The sequence below is a fragment of the Callorhinus ursinus genome, unplaced genomic scaffold (genome assembly GCF_003265705.2).
Source record: "Callorhinus ursinus isolate GAN/ISIS: 27379988/994484 unplaced genomic scaffold, GSC_fseal_2.0 scaffold2, whole genome shotgun sequence".
Classification (NCBI taxonomy): domain Eukaryota; kingdom Metazoa; phylum Chordata; class Mammalia; order Carnivora; family Otariidae; genus Callorhinus; species Callorhinus ursinus.
In genome coordinates this window covers 77249442-77269804 of record NW_027397064.1, presented here as the reverse complement: position 1 = coordinate 77269804, position 20363 = coordinate 77249442, and the positions used below count along the sequence as shown (strand labels likewise).

At 43.5% G+C, this 20363-nt stretch overlaps 1 protein-coding gene across 1 annotated transcript; it reads right to left on the bottom strand.

The window, feature by feature from the left end:
* Positions 1-424: 424 nt before the first annotated feature.
* On the bottom strand, positions 425-20149 carry RND3 (Rho family GTPase 3). The gene is made up of 5 exons (XM_025856068.2): positions 19741-20149; positions 19172-19259; positions 7660-7769; positions 3869-4003; positions 425-2453 (listed from the first exon to the last, which is right to left on the bottom strand). The coding sequence occupies exons 1-5, from the start codon at positions 19888-19890 to the stop codon at positions 2202-2204; spliced, it is 735 nt and encodes a 244-aa protein (XP_025711853.1). The 5' UTR covers positions 19891-20149; the 3' UTR covers positions 425-2201.
* Between the last annotated feature and the right edge of the window lie 214 nt (positions 20150-20363).

The following is a 20363-nucleotide window of genomic DNA, read 5'->3' as shown; positions in this document are numbered from 1 at the left end:
TGGGAGGCTGGGGGGGGGGGGGGGAGGGGGACCAAGGGCAGGAAAGCAAACCAGGCCTGAGACTGCATCAAACCGTCTCACGACCAAAGAGTTCAAGGAATTTCCTTATTTTTTACAATTTTAAAATTCTTTCCTTATTTTTTAATCTTATGCAGTATCCTAGCTCTTTTTGTCTGTGATCAAATCACTTAGTCTGATAATACTCCATTTTCTTCTTGTGATCTGAAATCAACATGAAAACCTCTTATCTGTGCAGATTTATCATTTCCCAAGAAACTTTCACTACTGGCAAGAGTCAAAAAATTTCAAAGCCAACTACTTCAAGAAAACGTGAGGCCGGATGCTCTCATCATCTCTATTAAACAAAACCAAACAGCTAAATCAGGAAGTAGATAATAAAGGACAAATCACATTTAGACAAAGACATGGTTACTTTTTTATTTGAAGGAAAAAAAAAAGTTATGTTTTAATAAATACTGCGGAAACATTGACCAAACAAACATACAAAGTGACTTCAACATTTAAAAAAAATGCAACGAAAGTTCTGCTTTATAACAGTTATAACTTATTTTCTCTTTACAATATTTAAATACAGAAAGCACTTGCCAGCTATTTTGTAACACTGCCCAAAGCATAATGCTGCATCAATCAAAGCATATTATGTTGGTAAAACGTCTGTATTTCGTGGGAAATGACTGGAATGGTATTTTCTTGCAGAGACAAAACAAAAGTGCTTGTAAGACAAAGAACTGAGTGTTGTAATTACCTTAATCTCCTCTCCTGCCACAATTTAATGGGAGCACAGCTTCAACACTTCAAAAATGAAGCTTTTATCATTGGAAAGAAAGCTCGTTTTCAACAAGCGCCAACAATAAACAGGTCAGATCTGGTTTCTTCTCTGAAAGAAGCTCTAAAAGGAACTGGTCAAAAAATATCTGTAAACTATTTTAAATGCTGATTATTTTATGTAACAACAGCAATCAAGTATTGAACACGGGCCTTGGCTGAATCTGGGTAAGTGAGGTTTAGCAATCACTCTCTGGAAATGCCCTAGTATAGCATCGGGACTGACATCACAGACTTTTCCTCTAAGGATTCTCTAAAGCTTAGGTAAGAGGGTCCTTCTCTTATAGCTGTTCTTTTAAAGAAAGTGAAATAAACCAAGAGATCATCAGATGCTGTCAACTTCCGAAGCTTCATCCCAAAATAATAGGCCTTTTGCTTTGTAGTTTTGGTAACTGAATTCCAGACAGCTTTACTCACAAACTGTGCTTTCTGCTACTATTCCTTCATTATCTCTTCAGGCGAAAATAGTACCTACATTATTTTCCCCCCTTGGATCACTTTAGGACGTCAAACCAAGACACCTCTTATTTGACTTTGCATTTTCATCAATGATGGCAAAAGAAATCACACACCCTCTTTTCTAAACAGCGCACAAAAATATTACATTGAGCAATTTACCACTTTTTCATGACAATCACAATGATGAACAGAACCATCAGACTGAATAAAAACGGACATCTTTTTTCTAGTTGATCTATTTGATCTTTGTAGTGCTGGTCTGCATATCTTGCAAGACCCCAAAAGCCTTTCTCCAGAACCATCTTGCTCGGTTATCTTCAGGAAGGCAAGATTTCGAAAAGCCTCACCAACTTTTCCTCCCGATATCCCATGGGTCCTGATACAATTTCCATTTTAATGATGAGCTAGGAGGAAATTAGATCACATCCTCTAGAAAACTAAACGCTAAGGTCACAGTGCCAGTTCCCCAGTGAGGACGGTATATTAATATATACTTTTTTTGCAAAGGAGACTAAAACATTTAAAAATCAAATCAAAGTAGAGATCCATGAATAGATTGTAACAAAGAAAACGAAAACGCAAGCACCATTCAGAGCGTGATTCTTTTTCGGGGAGGTCGTCGTATTCCTCCTTATCTAGCCCATGTGAATCTCTCTTTTTTTGGCATATTTTTCAAGTCACACTTCCAAACGCTTCAATGTGTTCACGTCACCACCTGTTCTACATGCCAAACCTAAGGACAGGATTCCAAAAAGATGAGCATCTTTTCAAACACCTCCTAAGCCTCCAAAATACGTGACTTCGGCTGTGCACTTCATTCAGATTTCACCTTTTTGTTTTGTGGTCCGTGTTCTTTACAGGAGACTTCCTTGTCCTCCTTAAAGAGAACGGAGGGTTCACATCACAGTGCAACTCTTCGCTTTGTCCTTTCGTAAGTCCGTAGCAACCGCAGAGAGTTCCGGTCTGCTGGGCATGTGTGAGATCCGCTTTGTGGCCCTCTGTGATTTGTTCCGCTTAACGTTTTTATTTGTCTTGTTTACACACGCCAAAGTGGCAACGTGAAAAATGTCTCTGACGCTGTTTTCTGACTGTAAAGCTGAGCATTCGATGTAAGTGGCTGCCCCAATCTGTTTGGCCATGTTTGCCCCCTGAGAAGCAAAAGAATGCATCGTAATCAGCAATAAGGCTTGGGGGAAAGTGATAAAAGTGTCTTCCCAATACCACAAAATAATAATGCAGCGCAAAGCGTTTCTAATATGTGAACTGTATTTTCCAAGGGTTGCTGCAAAAAAAAAAACAAAACCTGCCTGGTTTTGAAAATTTAATTATTTCATAATACATTTTAATAATAAATTATTCCATAAATATCTGCAGTCAAGACTCAGTCCTAAGATGTTCGATTATCATCACTCAATAGATAGTGCTTGACTTCCCAGAGGTGCGAAAGTCTGATTTTTCTTGAGTGTAAATGGTGCTCAAGACCAGTCAATAGACTGTATAAAAAACAGGGGTATGGGATGGGATTTAGAATCAATTTTGAAATGTATGGCCAAAATAAAATGAGGAAAGGAATAACACTGTTGTGGCATCTATAACTTTGGGAAACACAAAATACGGACTTTCTAAACCAGTGTAGACAGGAATAAGCACATGTGCATCAAAATGGCTTATTCCAGTAACTAGGTTTTTATTAGTTAGACATGTAAGACAAAGATGACTGCAGTATTTAAAATGATGAATACAAAGGAAAATTCTAGCTAATTCAACTTGAACGCTTTAGAATCTGGTGTTAAGTTTTAGGAGCAGGAACATCTGAAACCGATCCTCCTCGCTTCTAGTTGGGGGAAAACCCTACAGAAATGATGACTCTCTAAAAGACGGTTGTATGGAGTGTTCTACTTTACTGGCAGTGTTCTTCTTAAGTATTTTATTGTACTGCTGAGTGTAAAATAAGATTAACTCTCTCAAAGAGTATTACCAATTTGACCACATTCTCTCTTAGATCTGTTTAACTTTAAACCCAGTGAGAGCTGCAGAGATATACAAAGTGTAGAATATGATCCACTGTTTATATACTCAGTAATCAAATATCATGTGATTACCCTACTGAATGACAGAGCATTTCACATTTTAAAAGATGTTTCCCAAACTTGTCTTAATTTATGCATACATATATATCCTTATATAACCCTTATGAAGTAAACTGCTAAAAAAATATTGGAAAGCTTTTTGAAAGAGTCAGGCATCAAAGCACCATCAAAATCTCAGCCAAACCCCTACCTGCCCCAGATCGCTTTGCAGTCTTCACCATATGAGCTATGGGCTGTCACGAAGGGCTTAGATGCTCAGTGTAAAGGCACGGGCACAAAATTGCCAGCCCCTTCCTCCAGATGTCACCATCTCAACACGTGGTGCTCATTCTGCATCGTACTCAAGAGTCTTCAACCTGGAGCTGACCACTGGTTGAGCCTTTAGAAAAGCGGCTACTTTTATTTTATTATGAGTGATATTCTACCTCTGTCACTCTTTCTGAAAACCACATTTGCACCCTGACAATACATACCTGATCATAGGACACTGGTGTCTGTCTGTGATTTGAGAGCTCTACTAATGTACTAACATCTGTCCGAAGGTCAGATTTGCAGCCAACCAAGAGCATTTTGGTGTTGGGGCAAAACTCCTGGATTTCACCTTTCCACTATGGGGGCAGAGAGAGAGAAGAAAGATGAAAAATTAACAAAGTGCAGGCATCTATATATTGGTAAACAATTCCTCCACTGGCAGACACTGGGAATGGGACTCAAAAAGAACATTTAAAAGAAAGTGTCACTTCAGATGAAGAAGCAAATTTGCATTTATCTTTCAGTATCTTTCAGATACTAAGTTTCACCACTTTTTTTAAAAAGATTTATTTATTGGGGCGCCTGGGTGGCTCAGTCGTTAAGCGTCTGCCTTCGGCTCAGGTCATGATCCCAGGGTCCTGGGATCGAGCCCCGCACCAGGCTCCCTGCTCAACGGGAAGTCTGCTTCTCCCTCTCCCTTGGCCTCTGCTTGTGTTCCCTTTCTCACTGTGTCTCTCTCTGTCAAATAAATAAATAAAATCTTTAAAAAAAAAAAGATTTATTTATTTATTTATTTATTTATTTATTATTTATTTATTTATCAGAGAGAGAGAGCGCGCACGCGCTTGAGCACACAAGCAGGGGAAATGACAGGCAGAGGGAGAAGGAGACTCCCTGCTGAGCAGGGAGCCCGACACAGGGCTCAATCCCAGGACCCTGAGATTATGACCCGAGCCGAAGGCAGATGCTTAACTGACTGAGCCACCCAGGCATCCCAAGTTTTACTACTTTTTTAAAAAAAATTTACTTATTTGAGAGAGAGAGCGTGAACGCATGTGTACGAGTGGGGAGGTGAGGGGCAGAGTGGGGTGAGAGGTAGAGGCAGAGGGAGAAGGAGAAGCAGACTCCCCACAGAGCAGGGAACCTGACATGGGGCTCGATCCTAGGACCCTGGGATCGTGACCTGAGCTGAAGGCAGATGCTTAACCGAATGAGCCACCCAGGTGCCCCAAAGTTTTACCACTTTTTAAAGCGGACCCATGGGGGAACACTTCTCTATTTTATTGTCTACTCTCCTTCTCTGTGACCCATTATCTGTCCCTACTGCAAGAGACTTGTTGGGTGTTGTCAGAAGGTAGCTTCAATAATTTCTTAATTATTGGGGTATCTCTGAAAGATAAACGTGCTTTAGGAATAATTATATATTCTAACAACTGACTATCTCCTCAGATATGTTGAGCTAGAACTTCCCAGCATGGAAGGCTGGGAATAAGGCAGAGCCAACACAAGCACAGGTATGCACCCACGAATCCCATCAAGAAAGACTGAACACTACATCAAAAACTAATGATGTAATGTATGGTGAGTAACATAACATAATAATAAAAACAAATAAAGAAAGACTGAACAGCCACCACGGGCTGAAATTTCTAATGAGATTTCAGGGACGGGAGACAATGTTAATAAACAGAATGCCCTGCCCTTAAGGAACCTCTACTCAAGTGACTGAATCAACACAGACCCTGACATTTACAAAGGCCCACCTTTTGGGCTCTCGGGAAGGCATCTGGTCCTATAGCTCATACGCCCTTAAGTTAGTTTTAAATTACAGAAGTTGTTCAATGTTTCAATTTAGTCCAACTTGGCTAGCTATCACGTGACCTAACGAGAACTATTAGAACCTGCAGAAATGCCTAGCAGGGAATTCCAACTGTCCTCTTAAAGAGCAAAAGGCTGACTTTTCGTAGTTTCATTTCCTCAAGCTTGAAATGACCATCAGGATGGGAGTCAGGAGTTCGTAGTATTCCCAGGAGAGTCTGGCTCCTGGGGAGGGAGGATTGGAGGGCCAAGGTCAGGACCCAGGCTGGCTCTTGCAGCCCACACGCACAAATATGCAGTAAGTGCTCTACTAGGTACTGTGGTCATTACAAAGATGATTAAGACACAGCTGTGGAATTCACAGAGGAGCGAGGGTGATGAAGCCATGAATATAATACTAATAAGAGGGACATCCTGCAGGAGTCATTTAAAAGACCACTAGAAGGGACATCTCCAGATCTAGAGGTGTACTTTGGGCAGACTGAAGGAAGTAATACACTTTCCACGAGAGCCTAATTTATCCACCAACTACCTCCCTTCCTTCCTTTCCTCCAGAGTTATTTAGAAGCATCTCCCATTTGCTAGATGGCACTGGAGTAGCAACTGGAAGATGAACCAGAAAAAAAAAAGAAAAAGATCTATCCTGCTTTATGTCACTCTAAACTCTTTGATATTCGAGGACTTAAAGAGTCAATTAATCAAGACAAACCATAGCACAGGTTATCATGAGCCTTAAACTTCACACAGATGTAAAACACATTCATTAATATCTCTAAGGCCAAAGTCACTATTCATTAGGTCTCAGAAGACAAAAGCAAAATAAAACAAGAGCAAGGCTTTTCATCATAAATTATGCATAACCTGATACTACACATCCAGTGAAAACCAGTACATAAGCAATCTCTTTTATCTACAGACAAGCAGTAGACATGTTGTTATGTTGTTCTTCAGCTGTGTAATGACTCTGGCCTCCTCTGCATGTCTAGCAATTGCTCACAAGCCTTGAAGACAGGAAAGCTGTATTCCTGCCGGAGTCTGACAAACATTAGCATTATTTGTGTTAGATAACACCTTACTGAAAATTGAACGGAGTTAAAAAGAGCCTTTGATCTTTTAAGAAATTCATATTTCATTGAGCTAACTGTGTTTGTCATGTTTGGTAAGGAGACAGGGGTGAGGGGAGAATAAATCGCCTTCAAATCCTAATTTCATAGTGACACCTAAGACAAGCAGTCAAGTATAATAGGGAAATGTAAACTAATAAAAACACGCAAGATAATGAAAACACTACCTTGCTCTCAACCACATCCTCTGCCTTAGTGCATGGAGAAGAGCGGGTGCTCTATAGAAGGGTCTGATTCTGAAACCTCACAGCACTCAGGCCAGGACTGAGAAAACAGCTAGTGGCTAATACATGCTGATTCATGGACACACATGCCTTCTGTGACTACCAGGAGGTTTAGTCCTAGGTTGGCAGAGGCCCAGGAACACTCCTCCCTCCCACTGGCCTCCCCAGGACCTGTGACCCAGCCTGCAACAGGCTCCCTTCCTCCTGACCTCCCCCTGGTTCCAGCCTGAGCTTGCTCAGGGCCCTTCTCCACCTACTGAACCTCATGAACCCCCAGAAACTAGGTGTGTTATCTACCTCATGTTTACAACTAGTGTTTTTATTACTTTGTGCTATCTCTCTGATCACAATTCACTCCTCTCCTCCTGTAATAGTTCTATTTCTAATAAATAACATCACTGCCGAAGCACAGTTTCTTTATTAAAATGGCAATTACTGCCATTCATCTCACTATCTAAATTGACGCCAAATGTAAACCTGTAAACTAAGGCACAAACTATAGGGGAAATGAAGGATGAAAAAAGAAAACACATGCTTGAGAGTAATCAAATATAATTATTTTTAGCTGCACCATTTCTGCCCAAAGGATAAACACAGAGGCTCTTTAGAGGGTATTTTGTTTTTTAAAATGAAAGAAACTCTTAAGCAGGTTCATCATCAAAACTTGTGACATGTATGTGTGGAAATGCTGTTATGGTATGCGAGCGTTTTTTTTTTTTTCCAATGTTTTAATTACAAAATACATAGCACAGTATTAAGTAGAGTGTTGGGGCTCCCCAGCCAACCCCCCGTGTCTGTTTTACCCATGGGCCGGGACTGAACTGGGCCCTCATCCCCAGCACTTGCCTTTTTTAGGACGCTGTCCAGAGTCTCTGGCCTACTGATGTCAAAGCAAATCAGCACAGCATCTGAATCCGGGTAAGAGAGGGGCCGGACGTTGTCATAGTAAGGAGAACCTGAGAAGAAACAAAGATACACACATTTTCAGATAAAAATTCCATGTATCCATCATAGATGAACTCCGCCCTTCTGAATTAGATCCCTTGAATATCACATGGCCCCATTCCCACCTCTTCTAGTTCTTAGAAAAGAATGCAAACCAGCAAAAGCCCAGTGGTAATATATTCAATTTCCACCAGAAGACAACGAAGACTCACTGGTATCTGTCTCAAATTCAAGGGGAGGAGCCAGGACCTTAAGTTGAAATCTGCACAGTCCAGAGTCCCTAAAGGCACCTGGGTGATGGGCAGAGCGGAAGCATCAGAAGTCAGGTGGCTTGGGGCGCAAATCCATCTCCACCCCTGAAGTCAGGGGCCAAGGTAGATTTAGGACTCTGTGTCTCTGATTCTTAATTCTAAAATGAAGATGACAACAGTACTACCCAGGATTAAATGAACCCGGGCAGTGACTGGCACTTAGTAAGGGACTGATAAGTATTAACTCTGGTTATGGTTGTGATGTTGCTATTATAAGCAGAGTGGTAACAAGCACCATAAAGGGAGCTACTTCTTGGGAAAGAGCCCAGAACTCCGGATCTCTCTGATAATAGGATGGGATGAGTGGGCGAGGGAGGAAAGGGCCAGCTCTGCAAAGAGAACCCCAGCAAGCACAGAGCCACCCTATGGCACAAAGTTACAAGTTTAGATAAGCCATTGACCTTTGAGCTTGCTTACTGAAACTTACCCCCAAACCCTGTATGGACTCTCTTCCTGTTACAACCAAAGAATGTAATAAATGCCATATTGGATGATGTCCCCTTTTTACACAGTTCCATCTCGGGAGAGGGAAGGATCTCAGCCTGAGTTAAATCCAGGGTACCCAAGAGGTTCAAGTTACCAGCCAATTAATACAACCCCAGAACCATCTCATCGTTTAGAAAATTTCTTCTATTCCTTTAAGAATCCCAAAGGATGGGCAATTACATGAAGTCAATTGTTATAAAATGCTGTGACTATAAAATTAAACCCAGCTTGCCAATGTTATTTGTTCTTTAAGAAAATCATTTTCCATATTCCATATACTGACGTTTCACAGGCCATCACATGAAACTCGTTTCACATGCATACATATTTGAGTCCAGAAGAGGGAAAGAAAATCTAAGCTACCAACTGTTTTGAAACCCAATTTCATTTTGACATCACCTTCCATTTCCAGCAGAAAAACATGACATGTTGTCCCCGGAGAAATCAAAACCCCCATAGTCAAAGTCAGGAGGAGAGAAAGACTGAAGAAGCTTTTAAAATAATCCCTTACAATTCTATCAAAACAACATTTTTCAGGAGGCTGCTCTGAGACCTCTAAGTTACTATAGTCAGGGTGCATCGTCCCTATTTACAGTATATCTCCGGTCCCCAGCATTCACGACATGACCCCATGAACACGGTGGCCTTTTCACTAGCTGCTTTCAGGATGGATGTGACAACTTCAAGCTGGCTGTGTCTACAAGCAAGGAAGACAGGAATGTTCTAGGAACCAGAAAGAAATCTAAGCCAGAATTTTTCACGAGCTACAGTAGCTCCCTACACACATCTGGAATCAGGACTCTGGTGTAACAGCGACTGACAACTGAAAGACACTTTCCAAAAGCTTAAAGGTTTAGAGTTAAAAAAAAAAAAAAACCAAGTCGTTTTAAATATTAAGGCATACTGGAATGAAGCCGTCTCTGAAAATGACAAGTTGCGACTGCTTTTTCAGCCACCTGAAGAAATCTGAGGTCAAGAGAATAATTCACAAACAGCTCACTAATTTAAGCATTTTTGAGAGGTCTCAGACATGAGATGGCTTATCACTATATCTGGGTATTATGGTTCTTTCTGTATTTGTTCTGTGAAGTTCCATTGCAACCTCTCTCGCTCTGGGTCCAAAGTCTAACTTTAACACAGCTTCTTCTGTAAACATTTAGAAAGTCTCTTGCCAAACAGAGTCAGAAAATTCCAGATTGTAGAGAGGAAGTCCAAATACCAGACACGTGCACGAGGACTTCCTCTGCTCTTCCAAGTTGGCAAGATAGGACATGACCCCAAGTCCATAAAGTACAGCTCTCCAACAATTCCAGTGGTCAGGAGCCCAACAAGGCCTCAGAGATCTTTCTTGGAAATCACTCACATTACAAAACACAACTAACTCACGGTGGCTACTTTCCAGCCTCTATCAGACCTGAACTTTGGAGAAAAGGCAACTCCAGGTGCTCTCAGGACAGGAGGACTAAGACTGGATGAGAGCACTCACCACTGGTCTTGGATCTAAGAGCACTCTACATAACAATGGAGACCATCTTTGCTCAATACAAAATTTAGGAAAGACACCTGGGGAATTACCAAGGTGCTAAAATAGAATAATTAACACTGGGACTACCAGTAAAATCCGGGAATGGTTTCAGCACTCAGGTCACCACGTGGCTGCAGAGAATACCCCTCCCTCCCTTTGTAGACTGGGCTTCCTTCCCCCACCCAGTTTATGGCCACAAAGAGGATCTGGCTTTGTCTTCAGGCCTCAGTCAAGGCTGAAGACTCCAGCTTACTACTTACAAATGAGCTGCCTTCTGTGCTTAGTAGGTATACCCATATATCTGCAAAATGTAGACACTGGGCTGACTTGAAAATGAAAACAGTTTGCAACCGAAACCAAATTCCTATGGAGGTTTGTTTCTGCCTTTGTTTTTATTTTGTTTAATATTTTGAATGAAAATACATTTGTAGGTAAAGGTTCCTGAGAAGGAAGCCACCTTTCCTGGTGAGGTAGAGAGGTAATTTTAAAGAGCTTTAACAAGATCTAATTAGGAATGACACTTTGATCCTGTCTTACTACTTTTGCTAATGAATGGCACTTTCAGATCAACAAGTGTCCCAACAGGGTAATAAAACTGATCTCCACATTTATTAGTTATAAGCATAATTTGTCTAACCACCAACTACAAGAGTAATTTGTCATTAAAAATAAAAAGGCCATTTGTTCATTTTATTTTTTGATAGGGTTAAGAGGAAAACTTTTTTTGGATTGAAAAATCTGTCTCTATTGTTTTGTAGTAAAGAAAAAAGAGACAATATAGAATTATAGAGAACTGTTCTACCAGGAAAAACTCGGTAACAATTCATCAGCTAAGCAGGGCCTTCAGTTAAAAAAAAAAAAAAATCCTGTGTAATTTGACAGAGTCCACTCTGTGCTTAAGCACTTTGATTTCTTCCCTATTCTTCCCATAAAGCCTGTGCTACTGCACAGAGGAAGTAAGAAAAGCAAAGCTGGAGAGTGCAGGGTGTGATCACTGGCATGCCTGGGACAACTCACCAGCCAAGGGAAAATGAAGAGGAATTCCAGGAATGCCCCTGGGAAGTGACAAGCAATGTGGGGAGCCAGAAGAGACACCAAAGAGGAGCCCGGAAGTAAGCCGACCAAACAGACAATGTCTGCCTCTAACTTCTACATCCCTCCAGAAAAGTCTGCAAACATTCCATGTAGCCAAACAGCAAAACACTTCTATGGATTTAAGAGATGCACGTGAAAAGCTTCCAAGGTAAGTGTAGGACTGAACCCAACACAAGGAAGGGCGCCCCACATTCTGTAAGTAAGGAAGTACATATGGCCGGTACTCTAGCACCCAGCAATGTGCTAGGGCCTAATTTAGGTAGTCCAGGTGCTGAGCTTTGCTCAAGTCAAGTACAACTCTTTCTCAGCATGTGGGACTGGCTCCATGCCTATGGGAATTCCCAGGTGCTGCATTTCTGTTCCACCCCACAAAACTCTAGGCACACAGCACTATTCCAAAGTCCTTTCTAATTCACCTATCAGACCATCAAAGGGAAAAGTCTCGGAAACTCTATATTGTAAAGACACAGCTACAGCACATATGTAAAGTGTGTCCATCCCCTGCCCAATTCAGTCAAAAAGTTTTGTTCTGAGTAGACCAGAAGCAGTAGGCATTTGGGGTTCTCAAGAGTTCTCTCAAGCTTGGCAAACATCAGCAAAGTTCTAAAAGGCTTTTGAAATTTCAGGTCTAACCATCTTTGTCTTCAAGATCATTAATTCTGGGTGACAGCAATTATTTCCAGCCCAAGAATAGTCACAAAGTGCCTCACCCAGAAACTAATTCTGCAGACACATAGCTGCTTGCTTCAGTCATCCTTCCACAAAGATAGAACACACCATATATGTCCATAATTAAATGTATATGTAAGAAGATTCATGCCCAAAAGGGATGCTTTCTGGAACCTTTTGCAAAACCAGTTCAAACACTGAGGCTTTACAGGAGCTTGAGAGCTGCAAACCCTTCTAGTTGAGTATTTCATAAACATAACTTCCTTCTCTTGAACGTAAAACTGAAAAACTTCCCCATCCCGCATTAAGAAATTCCTACCAAGAACAATAAAATTGGGACTACTGTATAATTTTGGCAAAGAAAATATATTAACCTTTGGTATTTTTAGTGGCCAACAAGAGAACATGTGCACTGAACAGCAGCTAACATGTGAGCCTGTATGCGCTGCCCAGTTATTAGCAGATTCCATTTCCTCATGCCATCTCTACTGAGAGTGAAAACTTCAAATCAGCAATAATCTCAAAAATGTGAATCAAGCCTGGGCAGAACTTTTGTGTCTGGCTTAGTACAAGACTCTGTTGTATTATTTTTCCCAAGTAGTCTGCACTATGAGCGCCATGCCCATAAAAATGCAACAAACATTCCCACGGAGGCAATTTCCTTTGTTTCTTCAGAAGTTCAAATTAATAGGAATTATAAACAGATTTTATGAAAATTTGAGGGCACTGCTGTGTTGCTATAAAAACACAATCAATATTTTCAATTTCTGAGGGCAATGCAGGTCCATAGTTGGAGAGAAAGTCAAAGAGGCAGAAATGATTGCTATTTTTGAGCTTTAAATAAAACTTTGGATTTAAATGCCTAATCTTATTTTGATACTTAAAAAAGTAGAAGACTCAAAATATTTTACTTAAAGTAGAACCATGGTAGGTCACAGAACATTAGGGATAAGTACAGACGGGTATTTTCAAAATTACATTATCATTCCGTAATAGATTGAAGATTTTGTCTTTTATATACTAAAAGCATCTGATCCCTTGGAGGAGAGTCCCATGAGTGAATTCACCTTGCCACATGCTGTCTTGTGTCATCAGGCTCATTTTTCAAAACGAATGTGTACAACACCTGATAAAACTTCTGAGGCAGCTTACATTCCATGCCAGTGAAATTTCTATTTTGTCAAGGGGGTCTCTGAGTAAAGTTGCCAGTACATAGTAACCGAGATGTTTAAAGGGCCTCAGGAAATGGCTAAGGCACAACTAATTCATTTGGCACAGCCCACCAAGCACCATGAGCTATTTGGAGAAACCATTGGTCCTTGGTGTCATATCTATGTGCAGGAACTGTATCGATGAGGAAACATCTGGTTATTTCACATGGTATCTGAATAACCAATCTGGACACCTCACTGAAATGCGCAACTTAGCAAGAAACCAGACGGGGGGTGCGGAACGTGACTAAATGAGATTTTTAAAAAGGTCTAGAGATAGATATGGACTTAGAAAGGGAATTTATACTTTTTTTTTAATGCATGGTGGACAAATCTCCAAGTATAGTTTTATATATGGCTTATTGAAAATCACCATGCAAATTCAGAGGTCTGTTTTGCCTTAATCTGCATCTCTTACAGAGTTTCAGGGTGAACACTGAGTTGAGCCTGGTTTTGAAAGTCTAAGCTGCTAGGGATCATTACCACCTTAAAATCTAACTGGTTTTCTGCAATTTTGCCCTTGATATTCACATCACAAGTTTTCCTGCTTCTCTGGCTTCTTTGTAAATCCTTGCCCTCTTCCTTTCTCAAATGAGATTAATTTAAGTGAGAATTCTTCAACTTTCAGAATCTTGTTTTCACTGAGAGCCATTAAATGTAGGCATGTTTTCAAGAGCGAGGGATGTTAAAGACTTCTTAAGAACTGAGTCAACTTCAAGAGATAAGGAAGGAATTATGGTTTCATTGAGAATGAGTCACCAGTCAGGGGGTGGGCTGGACCTGTGGCCTTCAACTCTTCTTTGGCTTTTCTTTCTGTGGGGTGAATCTGGCTTTAGAATCTCTGGACTCACCCTCCTATAAACAAGGACTAAGGTACCAAAGGGGCGGCGGTGGGGAGCAATGAGTACCTTGAGGGCAGGAACTGCTTTGCCCCTCCCCCCCTCCCCTGCTCCCACAGCACCTAGCAGAATTCCTGCACACAGAGTACCTTAAAAAACACGTCCTGGCTTCCTAATCATTTCCATAGGTCTTGCCTTGATATGTTAATTTACATGTTCAATTACAAAAAAAGGGACAGGGAACTCTTTTGAAGCTGCTTTTCTGGATTAATTACACACTAATCCCCAACACTGCTGAAACACTTCTATCCCTGTTAAGAAATATTTCACTTCAGTGCTTGTCAGGAGGACCATTCTTCAAATGTTACGGATAAGGTACAAATATAATGTGCATTGACTTCTGTTTGTATAGGAGTTTGTCCTCAAAGACGGGCCAAGGGTAATTGAGATTTTTCTTTTTTCCCTTTTCCTTTAAGTATAAGATTTAAAGAATACTACGTTCTCTGTTAATTATGCTAAAAACCAACACAGGAAGTGCTAACTTTAGCATCCATGGACTAAAAGCTTGTACCATGACAAGATTCAAAAGAGTGTTCATGAGGCGATAGCATAGTTATTGTGGGGGAATTTTAGCAGCTGAATTGAGTATTTTATAACTAATAATATGCTTTAAATAAAATGTGCATTAACTTGCACTGGTTAAAAGCTGGCATGAATGATTATTACTCCCTAAATCACATGTGCTGAAATTACACCGCAATCAAATCACTTGGGAAAAGATATGGCGATCCTTAAGTGACTAAGTTCCTATTATTAGTAGGCATGTGGCTTCATGCTATAAATTGCTTCTGTGCTTGGCAAATGTGGCACATTCTGAAACACAAGATATTAGAACTACTTTGGTCTCACTTATCACTTCAAAATGTTGAAACCATTACCCATTGCTTTGCAGGAACTCACTGAGTGAATCTGAAAGTCATTAGGAGCATTTCTGCAACTAGAAATAAAATGCTCACCTTATCAATGAAAAGGCAGTATTTCTCATTAAAGCCCAGAATATGATGGTTCTGCATCCCAAAACTACCTTTAAATATCCCCGCTTTTAGAGGATTTACTGCGGCATTATTTAAAAGAAGGTTTTGTTTACTTTGGGGGGGTGGCTGGAATAACTTCAAGAAGCTATAAGAAATTAGGTGGCAAATTGCCATTTGTGGTTGCTTTAATTGGTGTGTGCCTTGAGGGTGGGAAGGAGGAAGTGTTTCCTACCTGAGGAGGATCTAAAGGAGGCATCAGCACTAGGGACTCCTGACTAGGGAAATACACTGTAACCAGGTGGAACAAGGGCCTTAGGTAAAAGAACCGGACAAAATGAGCTCAACATAGGTTGAACAGCAGCTACACTAGGCAGGGAGAGCTTCTTTCTCCCCACTCCCTGCCCCATCAGGGCTATATGACTCTTAGGGACAAGACTATAAATTAACACTGCATCTCTAAGGCCTGGCAGAGGGCCTGTTCATAGTAGATGTGAAAAGAAAGGAGGGAGAGAGAGAAAGAGAGAGAGTGGAAAGAACTGTGAAGTACTATGCCTCAAAAAGTGGGGAATGAATTCTCTTCTCTTGGTACAAAGAGGCCCCACATACCCTAATTCCACTTGATGTGCTTTCCTATACCCAAAGTAGCAATTTTGCCTATGCATCATTGCGTGACTGCTGGAGGGAAAAGGAGACCCCTGATGAGAAGCTGTCCAAGCACAGAAGCCACACAAGACAACTACTTCTGTCTCCTAAATGCCCCTCTGCTAGGTGGCTAGACAGGATGTGAATACCATGCAAAGAACAACGTTTATGCCATCTCTCTTCCTACCTAAGGGAAGTGAGGCATGCCTCATTTTTCTTATTAATCGTTAACTTTCACAGAGTTCTAAAAGGGGGGAAAACCCTGACATTTAGGACTTTAAAGACTTTGGCTGGAATGTTCTCTCCAGAGTTAAACTGACAGCAGTTGGAAAAAATAAACGTATCAAGAGTCATCAGGCATATGCAATTATTTTCACAACCTGAACTAAACAAATGTCTTAGTGGGCAAAGAAAATGTCAAATATTTGTCAAAAAATAATGCTGTTCAGAAATCTGTTATGAAAACCTTGAGATGAAGTAGGAAAATGTTCAGTACTTGATATGATTATCATATCTGCATCAGAGCTGATGCAATGGCTCTTACTAGGTGTTTTTCACTCATGGATGATAAACCATTTTTGGTGGAAACAATCTATTCTTAGAATTTAACAAGTGCTTGGTGACCGTGCTTAATTAACTAATATTTCACCTCACAAACAGCATAATAGGATTCTAAATTCCCTTATGCCTTTTCCCCCCATTTGTATAAATCTAAATTCCAACTAAGATTTCATTACCAGATAATTCTGCAGTGTGATGTTTTCTTAATCACGGTTTTTTCAAACCTTTATATTTTAGTTAAACATGAATAGGTTTTGTTTCATTAAATAAAAATACCAGTGATTATTTCACTACAGACTTCATTTCAGGTGATTATCTATAATCTGATGAAAGGCAGTGTTTATAACGTTGCCATTCTTTGTGCACAGGTAATTCAGTGGTAATAAATGTCAGGGAATCTTATCTCCTTGGAAACTATGCATATGATTATTCATTTGTTCATTTAACAGATTTTACTCGGTGACTACTGTGTGCAAGGCATGATGTTACGTGTGCAGGGACTACAAACTCTCCGGCATGGATTAAATATTTGAGAATATCTGAAGTGCTTTTATCTGCACACGTGAAGCATAGCCTCCAACTGTAAACTGACCACATTTTGTTTTTCTAGCCTTTGAAAAAACAACGTGCCTCTTCTCTCCTAAAAAAAGTCAATTTAGCCCTTTGGTCGCTGAATCTAAAATCTCCATTGGTGGTCCTGTGACTCATGAAGCAGGACACAGGGGAGGCATAACCCAGCATTCCTGTAAGCCCAGCCATGCCCCCTCCCTACCCAACTGAGTCTCCTTCCTAAATCCACCAGGCAAGGGTGGCACTGTTCAGAACCTGGCTTGGGGGTAGTGGTGAAAACCCCAGCATGGGATGAGAGATCCACTGGGACTCAGAGCTGAAGCCCACAGAGGTCCTGGGAAACAAAAGGACTTGCCTGCCTGGTGTACTAAGGCCAAGAAGCATGGAGCTGGGAGAGATCCTGCACATTGTCTAGCTCTGTATCTTTTTTTCAGATGATGAAATGAGACTCAGGGAGGTAGGGATTTGCACACAGAAATCCCTGGTAACCAGTAGTTAAGATCGAAACACGGGTTTTTATCAACACTGGATCAGAATTACAGACCCCATGCCTACATAATTCTTATCATGCATTAGGTCCAAACAGGCTGGGGGAGGGTTAAGTACTGACGCTAATTATTGGTACCATACCAGCTGTCCTGCACTCCAGGTATAACAAATATCATGATGTGTCTGGGAATTAGGGCCCATTAAGTACTAGGCTGTGTAACAATTCCGATAACAGAAACTACTGAAATAAGAAAACACTTCCATTCTGTCTATCCACATCTTCCCTGTAGTCGTGAGACTGTGCGTGCACAGCCCGGTACAAAACACCGTGAGGTTCTGGTTCTGCTAACCCCTGGTCAAGCTTGAGGAAGAGCCTCACTCTCTAGAGGGAAACAAAATCAGCGCCTCCCACTGCAACACTATGAGCATCTGGCACCGGCCGTGGAGAGGCGCTCGTGCGAGACTTCTCGTTTGCCTTTGTGCAGGGACTGCCTCTGGCGACCCTGTCAGTCTGGTCCCTTCCTTATGCTCTCTAATCCCCTATGTCCCCCAGGGGCTCCGAAGGTTAAAACCAAGGGCTGCGGGAAGCTCGCACAGTCCAAAAGCACCTCCACGAGGCCACTCCCAGCTGGGCGCAGGTCCACCGCGGGGGCCTCCCTGCCTGACAGCAACGCCTGCGTGTTGGCACTTGCGCGCTCCTCCTTGCTAGTTTCACCCGAGATTTGGCTCGGTTCACCCGCAGCAGCCCAACTCCCTGCTACGCTCCCAGACCGAAGCGCAGGGGCCTTCACCGGGCCTTCCCGGTGGCTCCTCCTCCTCCAGAGGCGACACCCTTCTGGGAAACGGGATTCTTCCCGTCCCCGCTCCGACCCTCCCAGCACCGCAGGGGGTGTGCGTGTGGGGGTGGGGGCTGGGGGACGGGTACCAGCCCGAAATTCCAGGGAGCCTCCCGCCCTCACGGCGCCTGACCCAGCCCAGATCCCTAATAGCCGCATGCTGGGAGCCTCCCCCGCGGGGTACCGGTCCGCTCTACCACCGCAGGCCAGGTAGGTGGGTGGGCGTAGAGAAGGCGATAACCCGGCCTTGAACCCCAGACCCTGGAAAATAATTCACCACGACGCCAATAATTAAACTGGGCAGGAAGGTCAAAGGCGAAGAGCGCTGCCCGCGGCCTTGTAGGCTGGCGGAGGGTGATGCAGTGGGGGGTCAGGAGGGAACGGCGAGGGCCCGGGTGGGGGGGGGGTTGCGGCGTGATCACTTGGGGCTGGCGAGGGGTGTCGCATCTGCAGATCCGCACCGAGGCTGCGCGGGCGGCCGGCGGCAGAAGACGAGCGCCGGCGACCGCTCTGCCGGGTGCTGCCCGCGCCACCAGCGCATTCCTGGCTGTAGGCGTCACGGGCGCCGCGGCAGCTTGCGCTCACATGGCTCTCCCCCAAGCGCTGAATACACACGTAACTGCATCGCTTCGGGGATTTTCTCCCACCTCCCACCACTCCCGCTGCGCTCCCCGACTCTCCGACAATCATCAGGTTAGCTCCTGGAGGGGCGCCCGCCGCGAGCAAGGTAGTTCTGAGGCGGCGCATGCATTCCCCCCCTCCACATCCGGCCGCCTCGGCCGCCCACAGGCGACTCGGGAACGACCCTCCCTCCCCCCGGGCCAGCCGCTCCCCGGCCACCTGGCTGCAAGCGGTTCCTCTGCGGGGTCATCCGGCGGGCACACAGCGCCCTTCTCCCCCCACTCCCATTACCCCCTACCCATCATCGTCCCCCACCCCCACCCATCAGGGACAAAATGTTCACCCAGCAGGGACCGCGGGAATCCCTCGGAAGAGGCAAAGTTAACCCAGGGGCGCCGGGTGCGCTGGTGGTGCGCGGTTGGGTGCTTGGGAGCGTGCCACGCGCTGGGTCCCGAGACCCGCCACGCACCCTTGTGGTGCTGGAAACCCGCCCCAAGCGCCACGCGGTCCGACGACTCTCTTACCCGAAGTGTCCCACAGGCTCAACTCTATTCTTTGTGTGTCGATTTCAAAACTGGCTGTGTAATTCTCAAACACTGTAGGGACGTAATTCTGGACAAACAAAATGGAAAGAGGAAGGAAAGAGGGCAAAAAGGTTATCTAAAATGAACGACACCCGCACAACACCCTCTGAAAATCGCTTCCTCACTCCCCAATTAAAAAACAAAAAAACAAACAAACAAAAAAAAAAAAAACGCACACACCAGACACGCGGACCCTTTCCGAAACCCGGGACTCAACACCCGTACCACCCTGCTCTCCAAGACCTGAGGATCCAAACCTCCCAACCCGGGGTTCCGCACACAGGACCGAACAAGTTTCAAGAGGCTAACAGCAGAATGTACAGACGCGTCCCCTGAACGCTTCCAGCTCACTTTCCCTTTCCGGGCAGTCTCACCAGGGGGAAAGTAGTAAGAAAGACTGCTTAGAAAATCGGGTAAAGGGGGAAAGCGAGGAGAAGCCCAACCCGAGACGGGGGGATTCCCGCAGGCCGACCCCCTCCCTCGTCCGAGCCCCGGCCGGCCACACTCACCTCGGGGAAGCAGTCTTTGGCGAAGACATGCAGCAGCGCGGTTTTCCCACACTGACTGTCTCCCACTACTACTATCTTGCATTTCACGTTCTGATTAGGATCCATGATAGATTTACTAGATAATTTCTGGCTGGCTCTTCTCTCCTTCATTGATCTTGCCTTATTTTCTCTTGGAACAGAAATTTTCTCTTAAGAGGAAAAAATATATATTTCTTTTTCTATAAAAAGCAGATATAAAAATACAACGCAAAGCGGGTGGGAACTCCTGGAGCGCAGCACAGCCGAGGGGCTAGAGGAGCCAGGCTCGTTACTCCCCTCCAAGTTTTATGCCTGACTCCACACCGCGCTTCCCAAGTCCAATTCCGATCCGACTGCTTTGTTCCACGCTCTCTGCGCGGCTTTATACGCCCGGCCTTCCAATCCTCTCTCTCAATGAGAGAAGGAAACTGATCCGCCTCCTCCCCTTTTATGGAGCCTGGGAGCAAGCGCGGTCTCCTTACTTGCCGAAAATGTAAACAGTGCGCCCTCTAGGGTGACCGTGTGGGATCTATTTCCAGACTAAGTCTCTGGGACAACTTGAACACCCCAACTATGCTTTGCTGATAGGATGGGACTGTACAAGT